The sequence below is a fragment of the Bos javanicus genome, chromosome 15 (assembly GCF_032452875.1).
Source record: "Bos javanicus breed banteng chromosome 15, ARS-OSU_banteng_1.0, whole genome shotgun sequence".
In the NCBI taxonomy this organism is placed as follows: Eukaryota; Metazoa; Chordata; class Mammalia; order Artiodactyla; family Bovidae; genus Bos; species Bos javanicus.
This window is the reverse complement of record NC_083882.1, coordinates 53,360,012-53,372,189: the sequence shown is the minus strand read 5'-3', so window position 1 is coordinate 53,372,189 and position 12,178 is coordinate 53,360,012. Positions and strand designations below refer to the sequence as shown.

Here is a 12,178-nt window from a genome sequence, read left to right as displayed (position 1 = left end):
TTTCGGAATATATGCTGTTGCTGCTGCTGAGTCACTTCAGTCGTGTCCGACTCTGTGGGACCCCATAGATGGCAGCCCACCAGGCTTCCCGTCCCTGGGATTCTCCAGGCAAGAACACTGGAGTGGGTTGCCATTTCCTTCTCCAGTGCATGAAAGTGAAAAGTGAAAGTGAAGTTGCTCAGTCATGTCCGACTCTTAGCGACCCCACGGACAGCAGCCTACCAGGCTCCTCCGTCCATGGGATTTTCTAGGCAAAAGTACTGGAGTGGGGTGCCATTGCCTTCTCCGATCAGAATATATAGAAGTATTTAATTGATTGTAAGATGGTGGGATTGAAGAATTCTGGTAGTGGGTTAGGGACGTTTTTCTCAGGAATTACCAGGAAATGGATCGTCAAGATCTGTCAACTAGACTGATTGGGCTGGGAGTAGGGGAGGATGTTCCAAGGAAAAGTAGCATCATTATGACCTTTGAACTGCACAACTACGTCCCCCTTTTTATTAGAAGGAATCTAAGGATTAGAGGAATTCATATCCTTGAGGTCACAAAACTTGTAATAATGGGGTAGTTAGTACCAGAGTTTCTTGGCTCAAATTCTGTGTCTTTCTATAAACACATTAAATACTATAAACACATTAAATACTGTGGTATGGTGTATTATGAGAATAGATAGTTGACTGTAATTCTAACAATATCCTCCTTGAAAGACCTCATTAGTTATTTGCTTTTTTTTTAAAGTCTCAAAACTTGTAAACTTCATTCCATTTTCATGGAAGGTAAACAGACCTCTGTGCCTCCACCATAAAAAAAAAATTCAATTTCTAAGCTAGCACGTAATAAAATATCCTTTGGAGCCAAAAAGATTATGTAGATTATAAACAGGTAGGCAGTTAATTAAATAAATATTTCATGTCCAACCAAACTATGAGATCTTGGGGGTAATTTCTAGATTTCCCTAAGTAAGGACATTTCAGTTCCGCTTAAATATTTTCAGATAGTTTCTCCCAGCCCCCACACTTTTCCTGTCAGTTTTATATTGTTTCCTAAAGCAGAATTTTGTATCTGTTGGTGTTTTGCTGTAGTCCTCGAATTCTTGCAGAATTTCATAACATTTGGAAAAACATTCTGTTTCCGTAGTCCACAGGACCATGGATGGTTGTGAATGATATTCTATTCTAATAGAAATAGAGCTACTGTATATGAAAGACTTACTATATAACAGATCGTCTTTAAGCAGTTTACATAATGATTTCACTTAATTTTCATAGTAATCTAGTTAATTATGTGTACTATTATCTTAAGTCCATTTTACAGATAAGAAAATTGAGGAACAGAAAGATGGCCTGTCAAGTGACCTACCCAGAATGTAAAAACTTCACCTTTTAGTTTTTAGCCATCTACCTTAGTATCTTTTGTTTTCAATATGTGATTTATATGACTTTATAGTTATAGTAAGATGCTGGAATTATAGAAAGAAGTCTTAATGCATGCTTTTTTTTAGCACCTTCCTTTGCTAGGATGAAATCCACATTCTTTTCAGGTCTTTCTTAGTCTGCCCTTCAATATATATAGCTTCATTCTAATTCTTTTACATATTGTGTGTTCCAGCTGGTCTGGACTATCTATCCATTCTTGAAAATCATGGCAGCCAAAACTGAGTATCATCATTATAGAATGAATTTCTGGGATACAAGATTTAGTGCCATATTGTCAGCTGCTAGATCATTCCAATAATCACTATACAGTATACTGGTTTGCAGCCCTAAATAGATGATTATTTTCAGTTGATTTTGGCAGGGGAACACTTTTTTTTTCAGTCTTTCTTATTGTCTATAAAATGTTTTCCTTCATACTCTATATTCTTCACCTCTGGATGAAAAGTGATTTTTAATGGGTGTCAGACTTTCCTGATGCATAAAATTTTGAGCTGACAAAGCTGGCATTCTGCTTTTAATGTATTATCTAATACTAATATATAAAAACTTCAAAAAGATTAGAATTATTGTCCAACTTTGCATGCATTAATTATAAACACTTGCTAGTTTTGAAAGGGCATAATACTTTTCCTACATTTATCTAAAGTACTATGTCAGTGTATTTCTCTGTTCATTTTGCTTTTGTAAATTTTGTTATTTTTGTTCGTAACATTAACAGCTTTCACAGACATTAATTGTTGCAATATTTATTCTTATATCTAGATCTAGAGAATGCTGATCTTTATTTGAAACTGAGTATTCATATATTAATCCATATGGACCCACCTTACACAGTTAACTACTGGCTTAATTAATTGTATAATTAATTAATAATTAATGGGCTTTCCTGATAGCTCAGTTGGTAAAGAATCTGCCTGCAATGCAGGAGACCCCAGTTCGATTCCTGGGTTGGGAAGATCCTCTGGAGAAGGGATAGGCTACCCACTCCAATATTCTTAGGCTTCCCTTGTGGCTCAGCTGGTAAAAAGTCCGCCTGCAGTGCAGGAGACCTGGGTTTGATCCCTGGGTTGGGAAGATCCCCTGGAGAAGAGAAAGGCTACCCACTCCAGTATTCTGGCCTAGAGAATTCCATGGACAGTCCATGGGGTTGCAGAGTCGGACACAACTGAGTGACTTTCACTTTCACTTCACTATACAATTAATGTTGTGTTGATTTGATTGATAGTAATTTATACAATTATGCATGATCTTTGGTCATGCACAATTTCTTGAGTAGCAGAAATGATGTTAAGGTAAGCATTCTGCAGTTTTAAGTCTAATAACTGATTTTGGTTGAATATTGAGGCTAATGCCTAACTTTGGCACATCTTTAAAATGCTATTAAATGTTATAGAACCAAGACAATTATACTTTTATTCATATCTTCCTTAATCCTACCCCATCAAGCTATTGCCTACAGATAAAGATTTGCTCCTTTTCTATACTTCTTTCCCTAAACAGATTATTTATAGTTCCATTCTTTCATCTCTGGCCTTCTTTCTGTTACTTCTCATTTTAATACAGCAACATTTATCGAACACTTAAACTCTTTCCATGCTTTTAAAGTGCTTTTAAACTCTTAAAGTGCTTTCCATGGTATGGTTTTCAACTGAGTGAAATCTTTAAATCCCAACTCAAATGTCATTGCCTAAGAATTTTTCTCATCTGCTTGAACAGGGCCTTCTTACAGCTGTGTTCGCCTGTCATTTTCTAGTTCCTTAATTTATAGCACTCATAACATTGTATCACAAGGAATGGTTTCAGTCTATATCCTTTGCCAAATTTTGAGCTCCTTACATCTAAAAACCACATCTTGTTCATTTCTGTGTCTCTGGAGAACTTTAGACAGTGCCTCAAGTTAAGCAAGTACTTATTTATTTAGTACAAGATAGTTACATCATATGTGCATTTTATAGGAATTTTGCACTGAATGCCTAACAAAAAAAGAGAAATGATGGAAATAATGTGGCAGTTTCACCTACCATTCTACGCAGTAAGTGGATAGATAGGTCTGGGCACAAAGTAAAAGGTGTAAGTCTTTTGTTCCTTCAGTCAGTTTCTGTTCCCACATGCCTCTCAAAGTGAACATCTCACCCAACTTGAGTGTGGTGTGGTGCTTTCTAAGATAGTGATTTCTGACTAGACTGACCTTCTCATCAGATCAGATCAGTCACTCAGTCGTGTCCGACTCTTGGCCACCCCATGAATCGCAGCACGCCAGGCCTCCCTGTCCATCACCAACTCCCGGAGTTCACTCAGACTCCCGTCCATCGAGTCAGTGATGCCATCCAGCCATCTCATCCTCTGTCGTCCCCTTCTCCTCCTGCCCCCAAATCCCTCCCAGCATCAGAGTCTTTTCCAATGAGTCAACTCTTCGCATGAGGTGGCCAGAGTACTGGAGTTTCAGCTTTAGCATCATTCCCTGCAAAGAAATCCCAGGGCTGATCTCCTTCAGAATGGACTGGTTGGATCTCCTTGCAGTACAAGGGACTCTCAAGAGTCTTCTCCAACACCACAGTTCAAAAGCATCAATTCTTCGGCACTCAGCCTTCTTCACAGTCCAATTCTCACATCCATACATGACCACAGGAAAAACCATAGCCTTGACTAGACAAACCTTTGTTGGCAAAGGAATGTCTCTGCTTTTGAATATGCTATCTAGGTTGGTCATAACTTTCCTTCCAAGGAGTAAGCGTCTTTTAATTTCATGGCTGCAGTCACCATCTGTAGTGATTTTGGAGCCCAGAAAAATAAAGTCTGACACTGTTTCCACTGTTTCCCCATCTATTTCCCATGAAGTGATGGGACCGGATGCCATGATCTTCGTTTTCTGAATGTTGAGCTTTAAGCCAACTTTTTCACTCTCCACTTTCACTTTCATCAAGAGGCTTTTGAGTTCCTCTTCACTTTCTGCTATAAGGGTGGGGTCATCTGCATGTCTGAGGTTATTGATATTTCTCCTGGCAATCTTGATTCCAGTTTGTGTTTCTTCCAGTCCAGCGTTTCTCATGATGTACTCTGCATATACGTTAAATAAGCAGGGTGACAATATACAGCCTTGACGAACTCCTTTTCCTATTTGGAACCAGTCTGTTGTTCCATGTCCAGTTCTAACTGTTGCTTCCTGACCTGCATACAAATTTCTCAAGAGGCAGGTCAGGTGGTCTGGTATTCCCATCTCTTTCAGAATTTTCCACATTTTATTGTGATCCACACAGTCAAAGGCTTTGGCATAGTCAATAAAGCAGAAATAGATGTTTTTCTGGAACTCTCTTGCTTTTTCCATGATCCAGCAGATGTTGGCAATTTGATCTCTGGTTCCTCTGCCTTTTCTAAAACCAGCTTGAACATCAGGAAGTTCATGGTTCACATATTGCTGAAGCCTTGCTTGGAGAATTTTGAGCATTTCTTTACTAGCATGTGAGATGAGTACAGTTGTGCGGTAGTTTGAGCATTCTTTGGCATTGCCTTTCTTTGGGATTGGAATGAAAACGGACCTTTTCCAGTCCTGTGGCCACTGCTGAGTTTTCCAAATTTGCTGGCATATTGAGTGCAGCACTTTCACAGCATCATCTTTCAGGATTTGGAATAGCTCAACTGGAATTCCATCATCTCCACTAACTTTGTTCGTAGTGATGCTTTCTAAGGCCCACTTGACTTCACATTCCAGGATGTCTGGCTCTAGGTCAGTGATCACAGCATCATGATTATCTGGGTCATGAAGATCTTTTTTGTACAGTTCTGTGTATTCTTGCCATCTCGTCTTAATATCTTCTGCTTCTGTTAGGTCCATACCATTTCTGTCCTTTATCGAGCTCATCTTTGCATGAAATGTTCCTTTGGTATCTCTGATTTTCTTGAAGAGATCCCTAGTCTTTCCCATTCTGTTGTTTTCCTCTATTTCTTTGCATTGATTGCTGAAGAAGGCTTTCTTATCTCTTCTTGCTATTCTTTGGAACTCTGCATTCAGATGTTTATATCTTTCCTCTTCTCCTTTGCTTTTCACTTCTCTTCTTTTCACAGCTATTTGTAAGGCCTCCCCAGAGAGCCATTTTGCTTTTTTGCATTTCTTTTCTATGGGAATGGTCTTGTCCCTGTCTCCTGTACAATGTCACAAACCTCATTCCATAGTTCTGTACACTAACTTTAGAACCTAACTCATTATAAATAAGATAGGAATGCCACTATACAGTTTAACTAAATTAATATTCTGTCCTTAATCTGAATTCCTATAGTACTTTGTTTATGTGACTCAAATTGTATTTTTACTACTTAGTTCTTAGCTGTTTGTTCATGTCTAATCTCACTTGTTGGAAAGCAAGGATCATATCTTTATTCCTCTTTGTGTTTGGCATATTGGTTTTCATATAGCATTTGTTTATAGAATAAATAGACATTTTAATGTGTTTTAATTATGCTAAGGTCTAAGGAATAACCCAGAAGCCATATCTTTTAACTCAGCCATCGAGTGGTCTTTACTTGATGTCGTTTGCTGAATTTCCCCTCCCAATTATCATGTCTTTTTTTTCCCCATAGCTCTTCCGACGTGTTGCAGCAGCTCTACCTGGAATGGAAAGCACACAGGACAGAAGCAGAGAAGACAGTATCCTTTTTGTTTCATAAGAAAATTTTGTTGTTAACATAGGCCTTTAAAACCCAACTTGGTTGACTTAGGAATATTATGCCATTGCCTTTTAGAGCTAAGAATTGATGGTTTGGGAGCAAAAAAGCTCTGAGTTTTTCTATAGTAAATGCAATCTGGTTATCCAAGTGTACTCTTTAGAGCCTGCTGCTCACTACAGTTAATCAGTGACAGGGTTTGTGTTTGTTTTGCCTGCTTGGTTTTTAATGAGCAGGAAACTCTTAGCATCCCACCCTGCTGCTTCTTAATTTTGACTCCTCTTGACTCTGGGCTTTTTCACCACAGTATATATCTTACTCCTGTGTTTTCTAACATTTGAGCTTTCTACTTGGAATAGGCAGGAGATAACTCAGTCTGAAGCTTTATCACGGCCTCTGCTTTCAGAAATGGGGACAGAACAAAGCACATGTAAATTATTATTTAAAAGTTTTTATATTTTCCTTATTTGTCACATATTTATCTTCTAGTGTTTTTCTATATGCAGACATTTTTATTAAAAGCCATGGAACTCATAGCACTTTATAGTCAGCTCTTCCCACTTCTAAATGTTATGTGTTTTCTAAGCCTTTATTAGTAGTATGATGTGTTCTATTGAGTTGAAGCCCAGTTGTTTGTTAAATTCTGTCCGTATTGTTGGAACTCTTGTAGGCTGTTTTCAGATTTTTGTTACAGATTATTCCTTAAGGAACATCATCTTTGTATGGTTTCTTATTCCTGTAGAATAATTACCTTAGGATAGATTCTGATGAATAGGAATTAACCTTGTTTGGAAACTTGCGGCATATAGGAGATAAAAGCACATTTATTTCATATGAGTACCTCATGTGGTAGGCTAGCTATATAGGAAATAAAATGGATGAGTAGGCTCTGAAGCCAAATAGAAATGGGAGAATCGTTGGTGTCCAGGAGAATGGGATTTGTACTTCTCTGTTTATGGTTCCTTAACTTTTGTTTCAGTGATTGATATAAAACTGGAAAAGCCTCAGGAGCAGCCAGTCAGCGAAGGAGGCTGTTCCTGCTAATCCTCCATGGCATCTTCAACTTTCCTCCAGAAGCTCACTGCTTTGGCCCCCTTACTCTTTCATTGACTGCAGTGTGAATATTGGCTTGAACCTTTTCCCTTCAGTAATAATGTATTGCAATTCATCATTGCTGCCTGTATCGTGGAGATGATCTATTAGCTTCACAAGCACAAAAAAGTCAGTGTCTTCATTATTTATATTTTACAAAAAGCCAAATGATTCCAGTATATTCCAGTGATAACTTTAAAAATTAGATACATTTTCTTAACATTGTTTTTCATTTTTAATGTTATGAGAATGTACTTCAAAATGATGGAACTCTCAGCAGTATGTGGCTTGGTTACGGAACAGTTATTCATAGGAGTACTTGCCTATGCCGACTTATTTGATCTCTCCCTGCTGTACTCACGTCTCCTTTACCCTATCTCTTATTCCTCCCCACCCTCCCTCAAAACTAACAAGAGGAGGCAAAGTCAGACCAAGCCTACTGGAATTACCTTGTATTTTAGCGATACCACTTGCTCTAGGCCTTGAGCCAAGATATCCAAAATTATTCTTGAGCACTGATATAAATTACTTAGGCCTTAATTGAGGTCAAAACTCAGCTATCATGGAAGGCAGTGCTGGAATAAGGAAAGGGTTTCTGATGTGTCTTCAGAATGAGTCCTAATGACCATACTAAGTACTTATAAGTAAATGAACATAAAATATATTTCTGACCAAAACAAATGATCCTTTCACATGTTAGACTCTGGGAGAGAAAAGTAAAAGCGCTTCAGAACAAGTTTTAAATATTTAATTCTTCTAAGAGCTAATTCTCCCAAGATTTTAAAATTGTCAAAATAGAGTTCTGATTGAAAAAGACTTTTTTAAGCAATAGATTACTCTTGAGTTTCTTTATTTCTTCCTTTCTTTCTTTTTTAAAAAATGCTATGCAGGCAAGTCACTGTAGAAATCAAATTCCTTTAAGAAGAACCAGTGCAAGAATTTAAATTTGGCATCTTGATCAAAACTACTGTAACAAGTGGAAACAATGATATCTAAAGCTTACCAACTATAGACTCTTCAGCAGATTAGCAAATACTTAGCCCAGGACATTTGAGATCAAATTGAAAATGGAAAGTTTTCTCATAAGCCCTTAGAGGCAGATCTGAACAAGCATACATAGAAGAGGGAAAAGAGAGAGTGAAAATAAAACTTAACATTATGCAGATTTATGCCTTATTTTTCAGCATTTTTTTTTTTTTTATGTTGGTTCTCTCAACCTGGTTTTGCTTTTTATTAGATCTGTATAGTTTGGTTAATTAGTGAGTTGGTTTTATATTTAAGCTACAATTAATCTTTTTTCTTTGATATTTATTTCTTTGCCTTTTTTAACTACTTTGAATTTTTAGATGTTTTATTCAGTCTTTAGAGCATCACAATGGCAATATGTATTTCCCTTAAAACACTGCAAACAAATATACTAGGAGTGCACCATTTTAATCTTTACTAGTTATTGTGAGATTGCTGTGTAAGTTAATAAACACATTTGTAAATACATTGTTTGCAGGAAGTAAATTTCTGAGTACAGCTCAGGAAAAGCCTGCTGAATTTATGTTGTAAGCATTACTTAACACAGTATAAGGATGAAAAGACAGCAAAAATATCTTCATACTTCCTCATCCCCTCATTGCAACAAAGCCCTTAACTGGGAGAACCTTATTCCCCTCTCTTTCCTCTTCCTCCTCCACTTCCCACTTACTGTATCACCTTATAATATTCAGAGAGCACTTGGATTATGGGTCTGAATAGAGAAATGCTTTCAGATAATCATTAGCCCACATACCCCAGTAACTTGTACTCAAAGATGGGATGGAGTTGTAAAGTGCTTTTATAATACAATATTATTGTTAAAGGCAAGGGTTGACTCTTTTGTTTTCTTTTGACATGGCATGTCCTGAAATAAATATCAATTCAATATGGCAGATGGGTCGGTCATATTCTTTATTTGGAAGAAGTTGTGATTTCTGATATGGGGATGATTGTCTTCCTACACTGTAGCATTTGATGTATCTTTAAGGCAGTAACCAGTTATGCTGCTTTTAATATTGGTCTTTTTATTTGGCTTGGGGTTCTTCAACAGAAGCAGTGAAGTGTGTTCATAGTGCAGATTTTCTGTTTAATAAAGTTTTGCTGCCAAAAAAATGTATAAATAAACACAAAAGAAAACAGTTATTGACTTGGTTGCCCATTCCTGCCAAACATGTGCTACTTACTTCCTCCCGAGGACTGTAAAGGGAACATGGAATCCAGATAAGTAACAACAAAACTGAGAAACCTCAGGGGAATCAGAAGACGCTTTTCAACTGTTGAGGGTGAGGGAAAGTGGCTGCAACTTGAAAGATAGGGTCACCGGTGGAGGCAATGATAAGATGTCTTAAGGAGAGCAGTTTAAGTATCACTTATGTCACCTCACTCTTAATTCCACCTTTGCCTTGAGACAGGAGTGACAAACTACCCTTCCACCAAATCTAGCCTGCAACCTGTTTTTAAATTAAATTTTGTTAGACCTCAGCCATACTCACAAAAATCAGGTTGAGAAGTTGTAACTGACTTTATGGCCTCCAAAGCCAAAAATATTTATTGTCTTTTACAGAAAAAAGGGTTGATCCCTGCCTTAGGGCAAACCATAACTAGCCCCATTACTATAGAAATGGAGGCCACAACGTAGATTACAGGTGCAGATATCCACAGGGGTGAAGTCAGGGCAGAACAGAATCTGTGAGAGGGAGTTCCCTGGTGATCTAGTGGTTAAGATTCTGGGCTTTCCCTGCTATGGCCCAGGTTAATCCCTGATCAGGAAACTGAGAATCCCTCGAGCTGTGCGGCATGGCAAAAAAAAAAAAAAAAATCCTTGAGTAGTGAGAATGAAACTAGGTGGGAAATAACTTATCTACCTTAGGCTTTTCACTCACTCTATCCTTTGAAAACATCAGTTAGTGGTCTGTAATCTAGGGAGACTGCCTCCTGCAAAGTTGCTTCTTCCTAGACTGGATTTAAAGGTTTGGTTTGGTGGGATGAAACTGAATGGAAACAGTTACATGTGGTCTTGTGGTTCCTAGAAAGCTGTGCCAAGGTTTGTCCCTTCCCTACCTTAATACTTGACATTCTGGTCTTTGGCACTTGCCCAGTGTACCTTCCCAGAGTTACAGCCCAAACCCTAGGAGAATTTGGACTCATAAGCTAGAGTAGTTGGATATCTGAAAACTCTCTCAAAAGAAAAAGTGAATACCATTTGAAGCAGAAATACTTGAAAAGACAACCAATAATTTAAATATGGCATGATAAATATTAAAGAAATAAGATAATGGTAATATGTGGAGCAAGAGTGAAAAATACAACTATTAAATGAAAAATATAATAGCTGAAATAAAAAATACAGGTAAGTAGTAGACTGGATTGCATTGATTGAATTAGCAAATTAAATTGAGGAACCATTTCATTAGACAGCAAAAAAATAGAAAAGTAAAGATTAGGAATAGAATAATATACATAGCAACATTCAGAAATTCCAGGAAGATAAAAACCAAGAAGAATTATAAAGTACTGAAAACAAAGAATTTTGAAGATAATATTTGTATAGGCATCTGTGTATCTTCTGAAAGCAGTTTCTGAAATGATATATCTACTCTAGTATTCATATTCATACATTTCATTATCCTTTCCCCTAGAATATAGTCTGCACCTGGTGACTTGCATCTAAGGAATAGAATACAGCAAGGGTTGCTTCATCACTTTGAAGGTTAGATTATGAAAGATTGTGGCGTTTGTCTTGTCCACACAATCTGACTCCTCATTTGCTTCTGTGCAGCAGTCTGCCACATTTGAGCTGCCTATGGAGAGGCCCAGCAATGAGTTGAGGGCATTCTTCAGTCAATGAGGAACTGAGGTTCTTAATTAGGCAGCCTGAAATGAACTGAACAAAAAGTACACTACAGATTGAGAAAATATTTGTAGATTGCATGCTTGATGAAGGACCAGTATTCAAAATACATGAAGAACTCTCATAAGTTGATAGGGAAAAAACCATGAAAAATGTTTGACATCATTAGTCATTTGAGAAATGCAAAGTAAAACCACAGTGAAATACATACATATCAGAAAGGCTAAAATTAAAAAGATTGGTCATACTAGGTGTAGGTGAAGATGAGCAACTGGAATTCTCATACTCAGCTATCTGAGATTTTGGAAAAACAGTTTGGAAATTTCTTTGAAAGTTAAATAAACATTTATATAAAGTGGCCATTCCACACCTAAGTACTTACCTAAAAGAAATGAAAGCTTGTTTCTATGCAAAGACTTGAACACAAATGTTCATAGCAGTTTTGCTTGTATTAGGCAAGAACTAGAAATAACCCGTCAAAAATGTCCGTCAAAAAGTGGCTATGTAAACAAATCATGGCGCATACTATGGAATCACATACAATAAAGCAGAAGGAACTATTGATACCCGCAACATAAATGAATCTCTGAAACTTATCCTTAGTGAGAAAAAATTATTCAAAAAGAAAAATATGTATGTTTTCATTTATATAAAGTTCTAGTAAATGCAAACTTCTAAATAACAATCTGTTTCTCCCTTTCTTCAGTCCCTAGTAACCTCTATTCTGCTATCTGTGTATTTGCCTATTCTGGGTACCATATGTAAGTGGAATCACAACATTGTCCTAGAATATAACCTAGGAATGGAATTGCTGGATCATGTGATAATTCTTTTTTTTTTCTTCAATAATAGAACTATTTTATTAAACATATGAACATACTGATTTTGTACAACATGCATTTCTTTCTTTCCTCTGCCCCAGGAAGCCAGCGCTCTAGAACCCTATGTTTATAAAAACACACTTTGGCAGCTACTATGACAAGGTGAAAAGTGCAATTCCGAAAGTAACAACACAACCAAAGTGGGGAACAAAAAAGGCAGAGGTGAGTGGGCCCAGTGCTGCTCATCTTCTCTCAAGAGGAAACAGTTTAAGAATAGAAACTCTTGAGCATTA

The 12,178-nt window shown here is 37.2% G+C and overlaps 1 protein-coding gene across 2 annotated transcripts in view; it reads left to right on the top strand.

Annotated features, from left to right (window-relative positions):
• RAB6A (RAB6A, member RAS oncogene family) overlaps positions 1–9,356 on the top strand; it is a 90,509-nt gene extending 81,153 nt beyond the window's left edge. For both annotated transcript variants that reach the window (XM_061380790.1, XM_061380791.1), the window contains exons 7-8: positions 6,012–6,078; positions 7,075–9,356. In XM_061380790.1, the coding sequence (XP_061236774.1) occupies positions 6,012–6,078; positions 7,075–7,139 (132 nt within the window). In that variant the 3' untranslated portion in view covers positions 7,140–9,356. The remainder of the gene's footprint in view (positions 1–6,011; positions 6,079–7,074) is intronic.
• The last annotated feature ends 2,822 nt before the right edge of the window (positions 9,357–12,178 follow it).